The sequence below is a fragment of the Oreochromis aureus genome, linkage group 3, assembly GCF_013358895.1.
Source record: "Oreochromis aureus strain Israel breed Guangdong linkage group 3, ZZ_aureus, whole genome shotgun sequence".
NCBI lineage: Eukaryota > Metazoa > Chordata > Actinopteri > Cichliformes > Cichlidae > Oreochromis > Oreochromis aureus.
In genome coordinates this window covers 24,132,656-24,153,050 of record NC_052944.1, presented here as the reverse complement: position 1 = coordinate 24,153,050, position 20,395 = coordinate 24,132,656, and the positions used below count along the sequence as shown (strand labels likewise).

The following is a 20,395-nucleotide window of genomic DNA, read 5'->3' as shown; positions in this document are numbered from 1 at the left end:
TGATAAGCTTATCATGGAATCATAGGCTTTCATCACGGATGACTGAGATCAAAGGCTCAGGTTGGCAAGGGCTTGGGCTATTTTCCAAAAATCCAGATTGGCAAAACCTGGGGCAAAGAGGAACACCACCTACTCCAGGGACTCCACAGACTCTCCCCAATGGCCGCTATCTGTGGGACCACAACAAAGTGGTGAAGGCACTGGTATCAGAATCCCAGAACTGCTTTTCTGAGATGTGTATTATATTTATTGGATTTGAGGAAATAGAAATTTTTCTGTAAAATGTTTACCTCGGTGCAGTTCATGCTAACAATGATTTTAAATACTTTAAAAAGAGTTTAAAAAAAATTGCTGATCCTCTGGAATCACACTGAAATTAAAATTTTAAGTTAGCCTTTAAACAGCTAACTTTAATCAAATTAAGAGCTAAATATTTTTATAGAGCCTATTATCAAATATTTCAGTACAAATGAAAAACAAAGAATGAAAACAGGTTTTCCTGCATTTCCCAACTCAACAGCACAAAGTGACGAAGCCTTCTCCTGCTGAGACTGTATGACTAACCTAACAATAATAATAATAAAAAAAAATCTGCATTTTAAATCAGTTACTGAATTAATTTAACTTTCAAATCAACATTTCATTTGGACCATATTTATTTTTTTAACAACGTATCATAAAGGACCACATTTTCACTTTCTATACTCTAAGGAATAAAATGGCAGAAAAAAAGAATTAAAAGTATTGTATTAAATCTGGTGGCTGGCTTTTTTTCTCCAGCAATACATTTTTAATTTTAATTTTGGAAAATGAAACAATTAACTGAAATATACTGAATGTTTTAAACATTGACTTTAATTAAGCATAACAAGGTTTTACTAAATGAAACATTTGCTAAACAGATTTATCATCATAGTTCACAGTTAGGAAAACAAACAAAAATGTGTGATAAGGAGACGACATGTGTTCTATAGGTAAGTAACCAGAGGACAGGATGTGCACACACATAATGTTTAACATTATTCTAAGTTTATGAATGAATGACATTTATCAGATTTATCATTACAGTTCACATGATGATTGATTCCATTATTTCTTTTCCCAGACAGGTATAGACGTCTGTCTGGGGGCAGGAATGCACATGAGTATCAACCATGTACTAGAGCTCTTCAGACATACAAAACAAAACACTGCACTACACTGAGGGCAAACAACCAGTTTACAAAGCTTCATCATGTGCTCGACAGGCACGTACAGGCACGGACAGAGGGACACTCCTTCAATGAATCAAAGGTAATATTTGGGCATTTTTTTAGTGTTTCTAGCAACTGGTTGCAGCAGTTATGATTTTCACAGAAGTGCACCCTTCCATTTTTTCAAACACTGCCAGCAGAATTTAAACAGCTGTCCTTTCACTGCTGTGCACACTTTACAGAAGACATTCAAATCTGATCCATTCTCTCTCGTCACAGCAGATCTGCATCCAGGACACTGCATGGAGACAGAGGTGGAACAATATTAATATACATGATGAAATATCTAATAACACTTCTATTCATTTACAGGAAATATATATGTTAATGAGACACTTACCAACTGGCCCACGGGACAAAAGTGGCCCACTTTGTCATGTTATGTGTCCCGTGAGAGCTTGTGCATAATAAGTTTACTGTATGCTGCTTAAAAGCTCACATTTACCATAAACTATATGTCCCACAATGCATTTCAAATGTTTGTACCACGGTGCCCCTGGTATCGGGGGCGAGAGGGAAAACATCTAGTTTAACGTGATGTACTGCCAGATCTTTTTTTATATATATATATAGGTGTGTGGTATCCACAGAAACGTCAGAGTCTCAGGTAAAAGCTCCTAAAACCATTACAACAACCACCAAAAAGCTTAAACAGCAAATGATTAAAGAGCATGTAAACAAAAAGGTGTAAAAACAAAGCAAGGATCCCACATACAGGATATGCCCATTGGGTTTGGAAAGCCAAAACTCCAGATTTCGTCACTCTCCAACCAAAATTCACTGAACCAGGAGTAAAAGAAGACCACTACACTACACTTCACTAAAACCACAACAACAACAAAAATGGACAGTCTAGACAATGAGCTTCCAGAACTTCTTCTGTCATTTTACACAACAATTTCTTACAATTCAATTCCAAAGAGTGGTGCTGACAGATTTCTTTCTTTGTCACAGCGTCATGTTTTTTTTTTGTTTTTTTTTTATCATGTAGCAAAACTGTTAGTGTGACCTTCTTACACTGACAGAAAAGGGAGTTTCACTGGTCCGGCCCACTTCAGATCAAAGTGGGCCGCAATGTAAAATTAGTTTGACATCCCTGCATTAGATGCATTAAACAAGCCCAAAATTACACATCAATTTTGACTCGCAGGGCTGAAAGCTGGAGCAGACCTCCCTCCCAGCCATTTATACCAGCGGTCCCCAACCTTTTTGCGCCATGGACCGGTTTATGGCCGACAATATTTTCGCGGACCGGCCTTTAAGGTGTCGCGGATAAATACAACAAAATAAAACTAGTACCGGTACCGAAAAAAAGAAGATTTATTCATAACACACGTGAAAAGACCCAGGAAAACTGAGTTAACGATAAAAACGATAATAAAATAACGCTGAAAACCGATAAAAACCCTGAAAACCATACATTTCACACCTGAGCCTCAACTCTCGCGGCCCGGTACCAAACGACTCACGGACCGGTACCAGTCCGAGGCCCGGGGGTTGGGGACCGCTGATTTATACTACTACACCTTATAACTTACTACTTAAATTTATTATGTAAAAAACTGAGTTGTACTGTTGAGATTGAACTGTTTTTATATTAAAATATATCAGGGATTAAATGTGGACAATGACAGAAAGTAAAGTTTTGGTGGTTTTTGTCCCAGTTAAGATTAATGTGGGTTGTATGTGGCCCTTAATGTAAAATGAGTTTGACATCCCTGTGGTAGTGGATGATGGAGTGGCCATCTGTGCTCCTTCCTCCAACCTGGGCTTGTTCATTTCCTTGGGTACTTTATCATGATCCAGCATTTGCACAGTACGCACACACACACACTCTATAGCAGTCTTCTTCGGCATGCACCCTCACTGCTAATCTGCCTAAAGGATGCCTGCAGCATGCTCAGGAGTTCAGTCTTTCCAACATTCTTCTACATCAAGTTATTTTAGAGATGCTGTCATACTAGGTTATATGTGAGATGGGACATGTTAATTAAGGATTAGAATTGTTGAATCGTTTGAAACATAACTTTGTTTAGAGAAAACAAAGTTTTAAAAATTGGTTTAATAGTCACATTAGCTCCCCAGGTGTGCTGCCATTTCGGAAATGATGTCATGGGTTCAGTAGATGTCATTTGAATGTATCTTGATCACAGTTCTGATTGCAAAAGCTTCCAGACAGGAATGGTGTTGACAACAATGTTGGGAGGGAGTTACACGCCAGAGGAGATTACAATAGCCGGTGCAAATGTTGTAATAGTTACAAAAGGCACACAGGCTTGTTATTAACAAGCAGAGGTGTGGAAAATCAATTTTATAGAACAAAGTTTATTAGACAACAACTACCAATATAGAGCTGCAGAAAATAAAAACAACAATTTAAATTGCAGGACAGGCAATACCAAACCATTAATTAAAACACTTTATTAACAAACATTACTTAAAAGAACAAAGTTCTGCTACAATGTAGGGCTGTGCTCCAAATGATATGCGAACTGAGCTCTTAAGAAAAACACATACACTCACCAGGGCACTTTATTAGGTACACCTTGGTAGTACAGAATTAAACAGTAAAGTTGAACACTGAAAAAATAAAGACTCTTAGAACCAAATGATGACTCAGATAGGATATTAGAGTCCAAAATAAACTATATTGAAAAAAAAAAGAGCTGAAGCTCAGAATCCTTTTCTGTATCATTTCATTTCAATTTAGAAGATTTTGCTCTTTGCAACAACATACTCTGCTGCACACATGAAACTTTTATTGTTGTCAAGGCAAAACCACATAATCTTGAGACAGATCTGAAGGTCATATCTCTCTGTTGAATCTTCTCATCTCTCCACTGTGCTGTTATTTTGGTTCTGTTATCTTCATTCAAAGACTTGTTATTCTTGTTTGGGTTTTCCATTCACAGTCTCCTGTTTGCTGGCATGGGTGTTGTGGTGCTCTGCTAATGCTCCACCAGGCTGTGTCAACCTGCCAAATTCTTTCCTCACTGCACACCCCCATCTGCCTCACCCTCACTTGTCTCTCAGGCACCAGATGGCCAGTCCCTTCTTTTTCCCCCTCCTTCCCCTGTCCTTTCAGTTTTCCCGGGATTGTTGCCAATCGGTTCATTTGGATTTCACCAGTTATCCTATCACCTGTTTGAATAAACAGTGAACACCGAAACTGTCCTCTGCACACACCAGGGAACGTCCCTAAGATTTTTTTATTTGTTTTTTTATTACTTTCGATTTCAACTCAGCAGTTATGGGAAGTCATGTGACTACAGATTAGAAGTCGTGGTTATTTTATACACTTTTATTTTACTTAATCCCTGTTAGTGCTGCTGAGAGTTGAGATTTATTAATTTATTTTATGACTTTATGGGTTTTATTGCACTACTTTTGGAACTTTGCATCATGTAGTCAAAGTTGAGGAAAGTACCCCGATCTACAGATCAGAGACTCTGGGTGAGTTACTTGGAGAGTTTGTGTGCTTGTTGTGTTGCTTTCACCATTGTGGTGGTCTGAATGTCAGAATTCATTTTAAATTTCGATAGAACAATGGCAATATAACGTCCTTGTAAGTGGATATCAGGCCCTTGTAGAGCAAAATGTAGTATTTTGGTCTAGACAACCCAAAATGTGATGTCCACATATGTGGACGCCAGGTCCTAGGAGGTTAATACAGAGTTTAAATTGTAGTAAATTCAGAAAAATACAATAATATTGAATGATTTTTAAGCACATTTGGATATTCACTCAGTGACACAACTGAACCAGCTGGAACCGGCAATGTAGCCCAGAGCATCATCTATCTGCGAACTGGATAATGGTGATGACATTGAGATGGCAATAATCCACGCAGAACCTTCAGTTGCCATTGCTGTGTTGGACCAGCCCAGTCTGTCTGCAGTCTTTGTCTCTGGCAGCGAAGGTGTCTATGTTGTTGTCAAGGAGGCAACTTAACTTGTGGTCCTGGTCAATGGTGAGGCCTGCAATGCTGCGGTGCCAGAGGTCAGGAATAACCTGGGATGTTTCAGCCAAAGTCTCTGTGCCGAGGTTGATGGCTGGCTTCAATGTGTCAAGACAGGGCCCCCCAGCAGGTCAGCAAATAGATAGATGCTTATATAAAATTCTGTGAACTGCCAGCGGGGTGACTCTATTTTGGGAAGATGGGCTGCAGCTAACTGTTTTACAGACTATGGTTTTCTAAACAAAAGGAATCCATGTACATAATACTTTTAAATCATTTAATGCTAGCTTTAATAAATAATTAAAGAAAAAAGTGTTTTACTGGTGATTCCTGAAGATGGATAAACAAAGATGCTTCCATTGTGTAATGTGGGTTGTATTTAGTGGATAAGAGGAAGCGCCAGAAACACTCAGCGGTACATTGAAAACTCACAACCACACTGGTACGGGGAATTCCACAGTGCTTGTCCTTTAATAAACACACTCCTCACAAACTTTACAAGGCCCGGTTGAACAGCTGCTGTCTTATCAAACATGAAGTGAGCAGTGTTTATACAACCTGTAATGTTGCTTTGAATTAGGGAGGTAACGATATGAGGCCCATGTCAGTCCATGCGTCCATGTGCTAGCACGCTTCTCCGACACTTTACAGAGAGCATTGGCACCTACTTGTGACATCACTAAACATTAACTTAGGTTGTCTTAAAGAGACACCACACAATTACAACTGTTACAATTGGTAAGCCAGAACTCATGCACCAGTTCCATGTCCCTCAAACCTGTTAATCACCATGTCATTGTGCGCTCTCAAAGCGAGCCTTTGACTGCTCCATCATTATGTCACAGCACTGTGCTGGTACTAATTCGACTTCGACACTCTCACAGAAGGCTCCTTTCTCTCCTTTGCCACAATTCCCCGTGAGTCTTTGGGCAAATAAACTCACGGCCAGTGGCTCCTCCTGGGCAGCCTGCCACAATATTCTGGTTTTCTTTATAATTATAACATGTATGCTACCCGCTGGAGCGCACCTTCTAATTTGGTTTTTTCTTTATCTTTATTAATTTCTACACTGTGGATACTGGACTCCAGTAAGACACACCCAGGTCTCCACACCTGAGAGAGAGAAGAGAAAAAACCCACATGGCCATCCTCTCGTGGGAGAAGTCACACATAAATCACAAACAATCTCAGCTCTGAATCAGAACAAAAGGGAAAGTTTTTTTCCAGCTTTTGAAAAGTTTGGTGCTGCTCCTGTCTTTACCAATAGCAGCAGCAATGATGCTGCTATTGGTACATCAGAGAGAAAAGCTAGCACATCTACTCCTGTGACATCAACAGGCACTGTTTCTTCTGTACCTCTGCCAACATTTGCTACCCCAAAGCAATCCGCTCAGCTACCCAGTGACTGAAATGCCAATACACCATCCCAGCCAATATATGGTAGTTACGCCAAACATGTATTTGGTGGTATAACATTAAGATCATTAAATCCTGCACAGTAATGCACACGACCATGGCTGGAGTACTCTGTTGTGCAGGATGCATGCTTCTGTTTCCCCTGTCAGACATATGGCAGCACTTTCAATAAGAGCAATGTAGCTTTTACCTTAACTGGTTTTAAAAACTGAAAAGCAGCACTTGATAGAGGGGCTACAGTTATTAAAAAACGGTTATACAGTACACCCCACTCCTTTCCCACCTCTGTTGCTACCGTGTGCCTCCTTTACTTTTCTGTTTGCCCACTCATATATGCGTCTCTAGAATCGGCCCAGACAAATGGTCTCTACATGCATGGTTCATAGCATGAAGGGGGAAGTGTGATGGTGTGGCAGTGCTTTGCTGGTGGCACGGTTGGGGATTTATTCAAAATTGAAGGCACACGGAACCACCATGGCTACCACAGCATCCTGCAGCGACATGTCATCCCATCCAGTTTACGTTTAGTTCAACAGCACAATGACCCCAAACACACCTCCAGGCCGTGTAAGCGCCGTAACGTCAATTCCAAAGCCCTATTTGACCAAGAAGATGAGTGATGAAGTGCTGGACCAGATGGCCTGACCTCCACAGTCATGTGAACTGAACCCAGTCGAGATAGTTTGGGATGAGATGGACCGCAGAGTGAAGGAAAAAGAGCCAAGAAGTTCCCAGCATCTCCGGTAACTCCTTTAAGACTGTTGGAAAACAATTTCAGGTGACTACCTTATGAAGGTCAAAGGGCAGCTACTTTGAAGAATCTAAAATATAAAACATGTTTTGAGTTATTTCACATTTTTTTTTGGTTACCACCTAATTCTATATGAATTCATCCACAATGTAAATAGTCATAGAAATAAAAAAAAAAAAAAACATTAAATGAGAAGGTTTTCTACAAACATATACCGGCAGTATATAATGATTTTGTTAAGCACCAATTAAACAACTGATACTATCTTCCCTATTTAACCCTTCCTTTGTATTTACCATGTACATTTTTGCCTGAAGAAGAAACAAGTGCTTTCACTTTGTTTGTTAAAAGGGTGTTAATAATGATTTCAATATCCTCATACCCGAAAAAAAAAACATAATGATACATTAGCATTTAATTTCCCCGTAAAAACGAAACGACGAACTGACTACAGCCTGCCTCCAACCTCGAGTGGGAGGTATAAGTAGCGTAAACAAACCGTCACCTCGCGTAATCTTTGGACGGAGAAGCTGGAAGGAAGGCACATTCGCCTCCTAAATAAAGCAATGGCAGGAGTCGTCGTTATCTCTCCTGCAGGTCAGAAACATCTGATGCCGCTGCACACCGAAATGCTCAATATGGCTGTGAGTTTTTTCATAGTGGAAGTGCTGAAAACGTTCGTCATCCTAGGTAAATAACCTGAAACCTGAAAACAAATACATTCAAAAAATTTAAAAATGTACTTATCAGTGCTTAGTTAATCTTAGTTAATCTATATGCAAATGTTCTGTTTTTTGTTTGTTTTTAATCTTTTTTTTGGGGGGGGGTGTTACTAAAATATCGGGAACAAACGCACCAACAACTTCACAGATTTGTTTTTCTTGAAATGGTACACACACAGTTAGCCTACTTAAATCTGTGTAATATTGATAAAACTTCTCCATTGCTGACTCGCTGCAACGGTCGCCTTTACTTTAAACAATAACCTCTGTTGCAACTCACTGTAATGGAGGGAACATGGTATAATTATTTATGACATATTTGTAGTTATGTTTAGTCTGACGGCTGCAAAGTCAAATCCTCTCTGTCCTGTCTTAAGGTGTTTTAGGATGCACTGAGGAAAATGTCAAGCTGCACGTTGATGGCAAGCCACTGGACAGGCCCTCTGCATCACTGGCCGATTATGGAATCAAAGTCGGCTCAACTGTGCAGGTGGTGAGGAAGGTTCACGGAGGGTGAAGGAGTCCATCATTAATTCATGTGACCACGTCAAAGTAACAGGATGGACTGAATTGTAAATACGCGCAAAGAAGAAAACGCATGATTTTCAATGAAGTCTGGAATGTCCGGCTTTCCTTCTCCTTTCTGAATTTCTTCATGTTACGGCCCTTATCATATCTATGATGAGCACTTATTCAATTTTACATGGAGCTCGCTCGCTCGCTCGAGGAGCTCGGAATAAAAAATGATTAACTGGCGTGTTTTTATTTTTATTTTATTTACGTCGGTGGGACTTTGCGCCTGGGATGACAATAATAGGATTATCTCCTCTCACTGGCGTCTCACATGCTGTCTGAAACAGAGCCTTTTTAGACTTCTGATCTTTTAGCTCACGTGGATCACTTAAACAATAAGTAAAGAATAATAATGAAAATCTTGAACCTTTTTTAAACGTGTGTGTGTGTGTGTGTGTGTGTGTGTGTGTGTGTGTGTGTAACCTCATATTATTATAATTTCAGGAAGAAATGAAAATAAATGTAGCAGTACACAGAGCAACATCCACAAGGTAAAAGCTGAAAAAAGAAATTTGTTTTCAATTTCCTGTTTTACACAACATTATCCTTGTATGATGTGGATGAATAAAATGCCTGTATGTTCAGTAGTTTCTGCTTTTTATGTCAATGGCAACATTTGAAATAATTTTCAAATCATGTTTAATAAATTATTTCTAAACTGATCTGCCATGCTTCGTGATGAGTATTATTTCTGTGTTTCAGATCAATTTTAACATTTTAGATCACAAATGATTATATTTTTAAATCTAATGGTTTGTTTTCTGTGACATGTTTTGTTCTACAAAAATGCAGGAAATCTTTTTCAGATGTTAAATGACTCCGATGTGAATGTCGGAGAAATAAAATATTATAATGAATCTAATTTTACATGACCATTATATGATGAATAACATGGCAGGAAGGAAGAAAAATCCACAGGCTTATATCAATTATTTATAATTATTCAATTATTCAATATTCAGTAAAATATTATAAGGTGCACCATTGGTTACACATGGATAAATTGAGTAATGACATAAACTGACCATGTAATGCTCCTCAGATTTTACACATTGTTATTTAACAATAACTCATGTGATTTATTCTTAGTGTCTAAAGAGAAAGTGATAGTGAAACTACTGTAAACACAGGATTTCCCCTGGCTCTCTGAAAACCTCTGTTATGTTTGTTTGATAGCCGTAATTGCCCATCTACAAAACAACTGGAATTCCCCACGTTTATTATTGCATGATTCTGATAAAATGATGATAATATTTCTAAACTAAGACTATAAAAACAACAATAATATCACTCTATCTCTAAGGCTGAGCCCTCATCATTCAGAAAAAACTCTGCTGCTTGTATCCACAGTCTAATTTTCACAGTCACTACCCACAGCTCGTGACCACAGGTGAGGGGAAGAACATAGATTAACATGTAAATCACCAGCTCCACTTTTACACTCAGCTCTCTTCACCACACCAAACCAGTAAAGCACCAAACTGCCCGTCAATCTCTTGTTCCACTCCCCAACCACTCAGGAACAACTCCTCAAGATATTTGAAGTCCTCGACTTGGGGCAGCAGCTCATCCCTGACCAGATGTGCTGAATGTGCACTCCACCCAATTCCAGCTGAGAACCATGGCCTCAGGAGGTGCTGATTCTCATCCCAGCTTCTTCACACTTGGCTTCATTACCTGGAAAATAACTGAGCTGTGAAAAAAGTTTGTTTTGAAAATTGCTTCTCTAAAAGCATAAGCTGAAGCTTTGAGGCCTCACAGTCCCTGATTTGAAGTGAAAATGTGTGGAAGGATCTTAAAAATACTGAGACTTCTTTAACTGGTCAAACTGTGTAATCAGTGCATGATTCACATCACAGTAAAGCAGTTCATTACCTGCACAAAAAAAGAGGAAAAATGAATTTAGAAGATCTTGCCCTGCAAGCAACAACATACTAAGCTGTAGAAATCAAACTTTTATTGCTTTCATAGTGAAAACACATAATTTTGAGACAAATTTAAAGGTTCAGTTTTCCCAGAATTATCTGCACTCTGTTCATTTGGATCCCACCTGTTATTCTTCTCAGGTTTGAGCAGTAAACACAGAAACTGACCTCTGCACGCACCAGGTTTTGTTTATTTTGTTTGTTTTTTTTTTTGTCACTTTCAGTTTCTCTCCAGCAGTTACAAAAAGTCATACGACTGTGGATCAGCACTTGATGATTTTACTTGATATAATCTAAGTGTTAGTGCTGCTGAGAGTCCAGGTTTATTTATTTATTTGATGATTTATGGGTTTTATCCCTTTATCTTTTATAGACTTGCACCATGTAGTCAAAGTTGATCTGACCAGTGATGCTGTGTTTCTAGCATTATGACCCGGAGTTTGGGGGATTGTTGTGTTACTTTTGCCATTGCAGTGTTCTAAATGTGCATCAAACTGGGTGTTAAAAGCATTTAATATGAATGTTTGTACAACAGGACTTATGAATCCACTCACAGCCTTCATTTGGCACAACAACAAGAATGCAAAGAAGCAAAAAACCAAAAATTGTTCTCGTTACATACCCAACACTATACAGACAGTTCTAGTTAACAGGTAGTTTCCAGTGTTCAGCTCAATGACCGTGTTTGAAATCATGTTGTAAAACCAGATTTACTTCTACATTCCGTTACAAGGCATTTGATGAGCATCATTTACATGCTTCAGCTTTAGTTGTACTTTTTTGTTTACAAATCATGTTGGGTTCCATATTTAAATCTTATTTTGCATTTTCTGTAATACCTTTTCTTCTGCTGTTAACCTAAGCAATGCATTCAATTTTCTTCATAATGTATTACTTAACCAGCATTAAGGGTAAAAGGAGGACATTCATGCTGGGAATACAAGCATGTAAGTTTGGTTAACTGATAAGCTTATCAGCGACCTTCATCAGCAACCTGGTGAAAGGGCTAGAGCCCTGGGGCAAAGAAGAACACCACCTATGTCAGGAAGAGGTCAAAGCAGGTGTGGTCAAACAAGGAATGAGCAGAGCAGTGGGACTCTGGGAGAAAGGAGAATAGATCTTTTGGCTAACCTGGTAAACTTTTTTTCATCTTGGGAAAGAGAAAACACCTTTCTGCCCTTTTGCTCTGGAAGCGGCTCCTTGGGAAATAGAAGTTCTTTAAAATGTTTACCTCAGTGCAATATTTTAAATAATTTAAACAGAGTAGAAAATATACTGATCCCCTGGAGTCACACTGAAACTAAAAATTTAAGTTAACCTTCAAACAGTAAAACTTTAATCAGATTAGTAGTTTAATATTTTTAAATTGTTTATTAGCAATTTTTTATACAAATGAAGAATAAAGAATGAAAACTGATTTTCCTGCTTTTACCAACTGCTTAGTACAAAGCAATGATGCTTTCTCCTACTGATACTGTATAAGTAACCTAACAATAAGGAAAACATCTGCATCTTAACTCAGTTAACTGTTAAGTCAAATTTTCATTTTTACCATTTTCATATAATGTATAATGAAGGATCACATTTTACATGACAGTGTTCACTTACAGGATCTAAGGAATAAATAAAAATCCACAAGATTTTACTGAATATGGTTTTGCTGGCCTTTCTTCCCCAGAGATACGTTTTTATTTACACTGACATTGATTAAACATAACTAAATTTTACTAAAAGAAACATTTGCTCTAAACAATTTATCATTGTGTAGCTAGGAATACAAACAAAATGTGTGATAAGGAGACAACCTGTGTTACATATGTAACTAACCAGAGGACAGCATGTGCACACAGAATGTTTAATCTTATTCTAAGTTTAAAAATGAACAACATTTATCTTTAGCCTTCAGACATGACACAGCTGTAAAGATCAGGTCTGGTAGTAAATTTCTCAGTAATAAAAACACAACAACGTTTATCTATTATGTGATGTTATTCAAAGCAGAGAATTTAAAACACAGCATGGTGAAAAGAAAGTGAAAGTTAACAGCAGTGTTTCTTTCCCATTATTTCTTCCACACAGGTATAGAGGTCTGTCTGGGGGCAGCAATGCAACTGCTCAAACATTCGCCAGAGTTTTTCAGACACACAAAACAAAATGTCACATTACATCGAGGGCAATCAACTGATGGGCAAGCCATCGTGCTGTGCTCCAACAGCAAACCACAGGTAGGACAGGCACGGACCGAGGGACAAACAAGGACTCCAGAATCAAACTCATCCTCATCCTCATACTCGGACTCATACTCATCGTCATACCCACGGAATTTGATATCTGGGCATTTCTTTAATGTTTCTAATGATGGGTTGCAGCAGCCACGATTTCCACAGCGGTCTTTCCGAGGCCGTGCACCCTTCCACTCCCTCAAACACTGCCAGCAGAATTCAAACAGCCGTCCTTTTACTGCTGTGCACACTTTACAGAGGACATTCAAATCTGACCCATTCTCTCTCGTCACAGCGAATCCACATCCAGGACACTGCATGGAGACAGAGGTAGGGCAACATTTTATAAATAGCAAAATGTCTATCAAGTCTAAATTCACAGTATATAATAACATGTTGATGAAACACTTACCAACTTAGTAGTAAGTGTCTGCCTGGCAGCATTAAAGTCCATGGTTTTTTGAAAGTACTCCATTTCTTGAGGGTCCAGCAGAGCCATTTTACAAACCTCTGCAAAAGTCCACTCAGCACTACAACCAGACCCACCACACACAAACCTGCTTCTACCCTTTATTAAAATATGGAGAGGTGAGAGAATGATTAGACTCACATGTTGGAAACAAAACACCAAACAAGTTGATGAGTTTTTTCAGGAAGTTACATTATTAAAACTACAAACAAAGAAATATTTCATCAGACATCAGAACTGTCTTGCTATATGTACAAATATTTGATGAAACACAGAGTTTTGTTGCTATATGTTGTCTGAAAGTCATTTATGCTCTTTACGTTAGAGAAACACTGAAATTATCACAGCTGTAACAGAACAGGTGGAATTCAAAGCTACACTGAAGCCTCACTGATGTATTACAGGTTTCAGGCACTCTTTATTTCATGATAACTTAAATCATTTAAATGCTAAAAGTTACAATAAAGAAGGCGGAAGCTGAACATTTCTGACTGTTTTATTTATTTCCTTGAGAGCACAGCAGGTTTCTGCTGAGAGAAGTTCATGAATTTACAGCAGTTCAACGCTCTGTGTGTTGATTTAAGTCAGTGTAGCTTCTTTCTGTCTCCGCTACATGGCAGTAAGCCTTACAGTCACACCAATAAAAAACAATGATATATTGGCCACTGTTTTCATTATTCTTTATTTATTCACGTAGATGTAACATAGTCCTGTTAAGAATCAACGCAACCCTGCCGGATGCTGTTTTTATTTGTTTGCTTGTGTATTTTAACAAAGCCAACCTTTCGTGGCCTACCTGGTCCAACAACCTCCGACACCAGTTGGTGAGAGAGGTTGGGGTCACAGCGTGACCACAGGACATCTTAGCTCTGCGAGATATGAAGCCTTCACACAAAACTGAGAACAATCACACAGAAGTAAAAAATCAATGTCACACACGAATAAATGCGCATGCATTCTTTTTTACTCTGGTTAGTGTGAAAACACGTAAAACTATTTTTTAAAATTCTTTTCATTATTTATATATTTGAATTGGTTTGATGTCACTTTGAAAAGTGCCCACATGATACTTACAGTCCAAATCATCCTCTCCATCTACAAATGTAAGTGTGGGGTCGTGAGGGTTGTAACACTTCTCCTGTTTTGTTGGCGCGCTTGAAGGCGCCACACTGAGAAACAACAACAAACAGATCAGAATGAACACTTCCAGTTGGACTTCAAAGAAGAATACTTTTCCTAGAGGCAGATACTTCTTTTTAACATGACGTTTGTGATCAGCGGCTTTGTGTTTCCCAATTGCCAGTCTTGGCAGCCGGGGATCAGTCCACCAGGGCCTCCGCTCCTGACCGATGCCCGGCACACAATGCACCTATGGCGCCTCCTGCGGGTGGTGGGCCAGCGGGAGGATGGGCCCATGTCTCCTTTTTGGGCTGTGCCCGGCCAGGCCCCATGGACTAAGGCCCGGCCACCAGACGCTCGCCCTCCCTGGGCCTGGCTCCAGGGCGGGGCCCCGGTAACCCTATCCCGGTCAGGGTAAACTGTTCCCTCGATGTTTTCTTCATGAGGGTCTTCTAAATCGCTCTTTGTCAGGTCCCTCACCCAGGACCAATTTGCCATGGGAGACCCTACCAGGGGGCAAAAGCTACATGTGTTTTGTGGACTTGGAGAAGGCATTCGACCGTGTCCCTCGGGGTGTCCAATGGGAGGTGCTGCGGGAGTATGGGGTGTCTGGCCCATTGCTATGGGCCATTCGATCCCTATACAACCGTTGCAAGAGCTTGGTTCGCATTGCCGGCAATAAGTCGGACTCGTTCCTGGTGGGTGATGGGCTCCGCCAGGGCTGCCCCTTGTCATCGATTCTGTTCATAATTTTTATGGACAGGATTTCTAGGTGCAGCTAAGTGGCAGAGGGCTTTCACTTTGGTGGCCTCAGAATCTCATCTCTGCTTTTCGCGGATGATGTGGTTGTTGGCTTCATCAGGTGAAGGCCTCCAGCTCGCACTGGAATGGTTCGCAGCCGAGTGTGAAGCAGCGGGAATGAGGATCAGCACCTCCAAATCTGAGGCCATGGTTCTCAGCCGGAAAAGGGTAGAGTGCTGACTCCGGGTAGGGGATGAGGTTCTGCCCCAGGTGGAGGAGTTCAAGTATCTCGGGGTCTTGTTCGCGAGTGATGGGAGAAGGGAGCCGGAGATCAACAGACGGATTGGTGCTGCGGCTGCAGTGATGCGGACGCTGCACCGGTCCGCCATTGTGAAGAGGGAGCTGAGTGTAAAAGTGAAGCTCTCAATTTACCAGTCGATCTACGTCCGGATACAAGCGGCGGAAATGAGCTTCCTCCGAAGGGTGGCTGGCCTCAGCACTGAGTGAGAAGTTCAGCGATCCGGGAAGGGCTCAGAGTAGAGCCGTTGCTCCTCCACATTGAAAGGAGCCAGCTGAGGTGGTTCGGGCATCTGACAAGGATGCCTCCTGGACGCCTCCTGGGTGAGGTGTTCCGGGCATGTCCCACCGGGAGGAGGCCCCGGTGGGACAGGTAATTGATATTTTATATATTATGCTGTATGTTGTTTAATACATTTCTATGCAAAACAAGAGAAATTTCAATACACAGCAGTATATTCACAGTTGAAACCAGATATTTACATACACTTTAGGGAAGTGTTTTTATTGTTAAACATCAATTTAGAGTAAACTTCTTTGTTTTAGATAAATAAATATTTAAATACCTTTAAATTAGTTAAATGTCAGAATAAAAAGAGAGAGCTGTCTATTTTTGTATCACTGTCATCAAATTTAGGAGTACATATACACTAAGTTTATTGTTAATTAATAAGAAAACTCCAGACTATTCCATTCTGAGCTTAAGAAGCTTCTGATTGGTTAGTAGAGTCCATGTGAGTAAATTGGTGGCACACCTGTGGATGCATATAAGGCAAAACACAGAGCCTGTTTCTTTGACATGGGAAAATCAAGTCAACCAAAACACCAGGAAAAGAATTGTGGACCTCCATAACTGTAGCTCAATTTTGAATACAATTTGGTGCCATTTGCAATTAAGAAATACAGATAGTTTCTCTCTTTACTCTTAAAGTTAACAAATACGTTTTTTATATTTATTAATCTAAAAAATAAACATTTAGTCTGATTTGATTTTTTACAATTTAAAAAGTGTTTGGTGTTTTTATCTGGAGAGTATGTAAAAATCTGGTTTATGATAAGTTATGCAGGCTTGTTTGCACAACAAGGCTAAATAGTTAAATAAACTTTTCTGAATCTAAATAGTGGACTTTAGTAGAATTAAACAAAATAACTGTAATGCAGGTCTACAATGATTTTCAGTGCGACTATCATCTAGTTTTGATGGTTCTGTTTTGGTTAAGTCCTAAGTAGTCCTGATTTTGAACTGTTGTAGTCCTGTTCTAATTCCAGATCAGTTCTGGGTCTGGTTGAATTGGGGTTTAGTCCTCGTGCCTTGATATAGCCCTGATTTTGTTCTCCCTTGCTGCCTAATTAAAAAAGTAGATATATGGTGAAAAGGCAGAAAAAGTAGATATATAAGTACACATATGTCATGCATGTATGACATTCTTTTTCTTATATGAAGTTATTCTATTTCGAACAAAACTCAAAACACAGCCTAATAAATCTTCAACTTCACAGCATGTTTTTCAGTCATTTCTACCGCCCCCCCCATCCCACATGCATACTACCCTTTAGGGCTAAGCCATGGGTGTATAAAGTGTCTGGCTCCGCCTCTGCTGTGACGCCAGACTGTGACACTGAACGATCACATCGCGCAGTTTACAACAATAACAAAAAAAGCCCGTGGAATCAGAGCAACAGGTGCACGCAGTGTTACCTGTGCTGCGGAGCCGGGTATGGGGCCATCGTCGCTCTGTACGCGGGAAACTCTGGATACAGGCGATAGACATGTGGCACGCTGATGAACGGAGCAACACCTAAATCTGGGTAAGGTGAAGGCACACCTGTGGTCCGGTTGAACATCTGGCTTGGATTTTACTGTCACGGCGTTCTGTCTCTGGTCACGGAAGAATATCCTGCGATGGACTGAGAGTTGCTTTTGTCTGCGCTGAATGTAAGCAGCGATGCTCCTCCCTCTCTCTATTCGCGCGTGCGCGCCTATGTGTGTTTCAGGCTCGCACCTCTGAGAAGAGCGAAGAAAAAGTCCTTACCAAACTGGTAAATGCAAGGCAAAAAGTAAAAACAATTACCTGAAGTCTGGGATATAAAACTTTTTGAGACTTTCATTAAGATTATTAAATCCTCCAGCCAGCATTAAAAGGTGTGATGTGGTAAAACCTTTGTGAACGATTATATGAAAGTGAATTTAAAGACAGTAAATAGATGACACACTTTATTGAACTCTTGAAAATTACGCTTTGGGAGTGAGAACGTGTTGATTCCCAGTCCTTCCCTTTCCCCCCCTCCTTCCCCTGTCCTCTCAGTTTTCCTGGGATTGATTCCAATCGTTTCATTTGGATTTCACCAGTTATCCTTTCAGCTGTTTGAAGAAACATTAAACACTAAACCTACCCTCTGCACACACCAGGGAATGCACCTAAGATTTTTGTTTTGATTTTTTTTCTTTCGATTTCAACCCAGCAGTTATGAGAAGTCACGTGACTACAGATTAGAATTCTTGATTATTTTATACACTTTTATTTCACATAATCCGTGTTAGTGCTACTGGGATTTGAGGTTTATTTATTTATTTTATAAATAAATCTATTTGGTTTGATTGCACTACTTTTGGGACCTTGCATCATGTAGCCAAAGTTGAGGAAAGTACCCGATCTACAGATCAGAGACTCTGGGTTGGATTATCTGAGTTTGTGCCTGGGCTTCATGTGTTGTTTTTGTCATTGTGTTGTGGTGTGAATATGCATCAAACTGGATGTTAAAATGTTTTATTTTTTCATATGGTTATACAAAATGACTAATAAATATCAGATCAACACCATATTTATATGTTTACAATGTTATTTCCCGGTTGAAACGAAACAACGAATGGACAACCACGCCCCTCAGGCGAAGTTATAAAAATTGGTAACACACCTCGCACAACTTGTTGCCTTCAGACTGATAACCTGAAAGGATCGCAGCCTCACCTCCTAACAAAATGATGTCTGCCGCCGCTGTATTGCCTGTGAGTCCGAGGAGGGGGGTGAAACGGCACATGAACCAGCTGCCAGACGTGACCGTGAGCGACCTCAAGAGGGTGCTGAAAACCTGCGCAAACGAAGGTAAAAATATTAATTAATTAATTAATTAATTAATTAAGTTAAAAAAATATGAAATTATCGGTACTCAGTGAGCTTACATTCAATGTTTTAGAACATGTTTTGCATTTTTTCAGGTAAAAAAAAAACATGTATAAAATGTAATGAAGCACAAATATTTTTAAATATTTTTGTTTACATTTTTCTCTAGCGCATGAAATTTACACATACAATTACTTGGACCTGTATAATATCAATATAACTGCTAACTGCTGCTACGGTTCATTCTAAAGCGTGGAAGATAATATAGTTTTTTATAATGTCATTGTAGCTATATTTACACTAAAGACTGCAAAGTAAAATCCGCTCTGACCCGTGTTATGTGTGTTTAGGATACACAAAGAATGATCAAGGAAAGTCAAATGACCACGACTCTGCACCACTGTCCAAATGTGGAATCAATCCCAGTTCAGCTGTGCAGACGGTGAGGAAGGTTCATGGCGGGTGAAGGAGTCTTTCATTAATTTGAGCTTTCTTCACTTTTCACGTCTCCTTTCACTCTCAACACCAATTTAATACCACGTGGAATAAATGATTAATTTTGTGTAAATTTTTATCTTACATTTTTATCGTAACTTTATATTTGGGTATAAAAACATGAACTGACTCTGAAGTTCCTCATTGCATTTCAAAATGGTTGCACTTAGAAAACCGGTGACATGTTTCTAAAAAAAAAAAAATTGTTATTTTTCTGTTGTTATGATATGTAATCTAAGAAATGTGTTAAGCGCTGTTTAACAAAGGTACTAACTGTCACCTCTCATAACCTTAAGATGGAGAACCTGGAAGGATTAAGGCTTCGTCTCCTAGGAATGATTGAAATCATCATTATCTGTCCTGATGGTCAGAGGCATTCGATTTGGCTGCACAAGATACAGCTGGAAGCAATGATTGTGGGCTGTTTTAAAGGGGAGGTGCTGAAAAAGCTCTTCATCCTTGGTAGGTTACTTAAAAACTGAAAACAAATACATTAAAAAATGTATTTATCACTACTAAGTGATTCTATATTCAAAACCTTTGTTTTGTATGTACCTTAGTTTTTTTTTTGTTTTGTTTTTTTATGTTACACGTACGGTCACTTAGACTTGTATAATACTGATAAAATTGCTTAGCTACTAACTGCTACCAGTCACCTTTATTTTCAACCAAACTCTAATGCAGGGAAGATAATATGATTATTTATGTTTAGTCTAAAGCTGCAACTGCAAAGTAAAACCCTCCCTATCTGTGTTAAGTTTTTCTAGATTACACTTTGGAAAATATCAAACTGCACTTTAATGGCAAGCCACTAGATGACGACTCTGCATCACTGGCCGATTGTGGAATCAAAGCCGGCTCAGCTGTGCAGATGACGAGGAAAGTTGATGGAGGCTGAAGGAGTCAACAATAAATTCATCTGACTACATCAAAGTTAGAGGAAACACTGAACTATAAATACACATAAGTAACAAAATGCATGATTCTCATTGGTGTGACATCTATGGTTTTCGTTCTCCTTTGCACTTTCTTTACATTTTATGGTTTGTGTCATATCTATGCTCGACACTATTTAAAAACTATTTAAACCTTCTGTGCTCACAGTCAGAGGTGTGTGTGTGTGTGTGTGTGTGTGTGTGTGTGTGTGTGTGTGTGTGTGTGTGTGTGTGTGTGTGTGTGTGTGTGTGTGTGTGTGTAACCTTAGATTATTACATTATATGAAAGAAATCAAAATAAATCTAATGGTACTTAGAACAACATCCACAAAGCAAATGCTGAAAATAACAAGTGTATTTTCAGGTTCCCATTTTACACATTATCCTTTTCTAATGT

General features: G+C 39.4%; 1 protein-coding gene and 1 long non-coding RNA gene across 2 annotated transcripts; one reads left to right on the top strand and one right to left on the bottom strand.

Moving 5' to 3' along the window:
• Positions 1-7,906: 7,906 nt before the first annotated feature.
• LOC120438992 lies at positions 7,907-9,335 on the top strand. The gene is made up of 2 exons (XR_005612309.1): positions 7,907-8,068; positions 8,478-9,335. It is a non-coding gene; the product is annotated as an uncharacterized LOC120438992 (long non-coding RNA).
• A 2,913-nt stretch (positions 9,336-12,248) lies between these two features.
• LOC116316715 lies at positions 12,249-18,492 on the bottom strand. Its single transcript, XM_031735343.2, has 6 exons — positions 18,416-18,492; positions 17,146-17,451; positions 14,364-14,458; positions 14,086-14,186; positions 13,233-13,388; positions 12,249-13,134 (listed from the first exon to the last, which is right to left on the bottom strand). Exons 2-6 carry the CDS (start codon positions 17,289-17,291, stop codon positions 12,661-12,663), a joined length of 972 nt encoding a protein of 323 aa, XP_031591203.2. The 5' UTR covers positions 17,292-17,451; positions 18,416-18,492; the 3' UTR covers positions 12,249-12,660.
• Positions 18,493-20,395: the final 1,903 nt, after the last annotated feature.

Excerpts from the sequence above, each read along its gene's own strand:
- LOC116316715 (XM_031735343.2), bottom strand. The coding sequence starts at position 17,291 with ATGTTCAACCGGACCACAGGTGTGCCTTCACCTTACCCAGATTTAGGT. Across the intron at positions 14,459-17,145 it reads TACCCGGCTCCGCAGCACAG|TGTGGCGCCTTCAAGCGCGC; the intron begins GTAACACTGCGT and ends GTTGTTTCTCAG. Across the intron at positions 13,135-13,232 it reads AGACACTTACTACTAAGTTG|TGTCCTGGATGTGGATTCGC; the intron begins GTAAGTGTTTCA and ends GTCTCCATGCAG.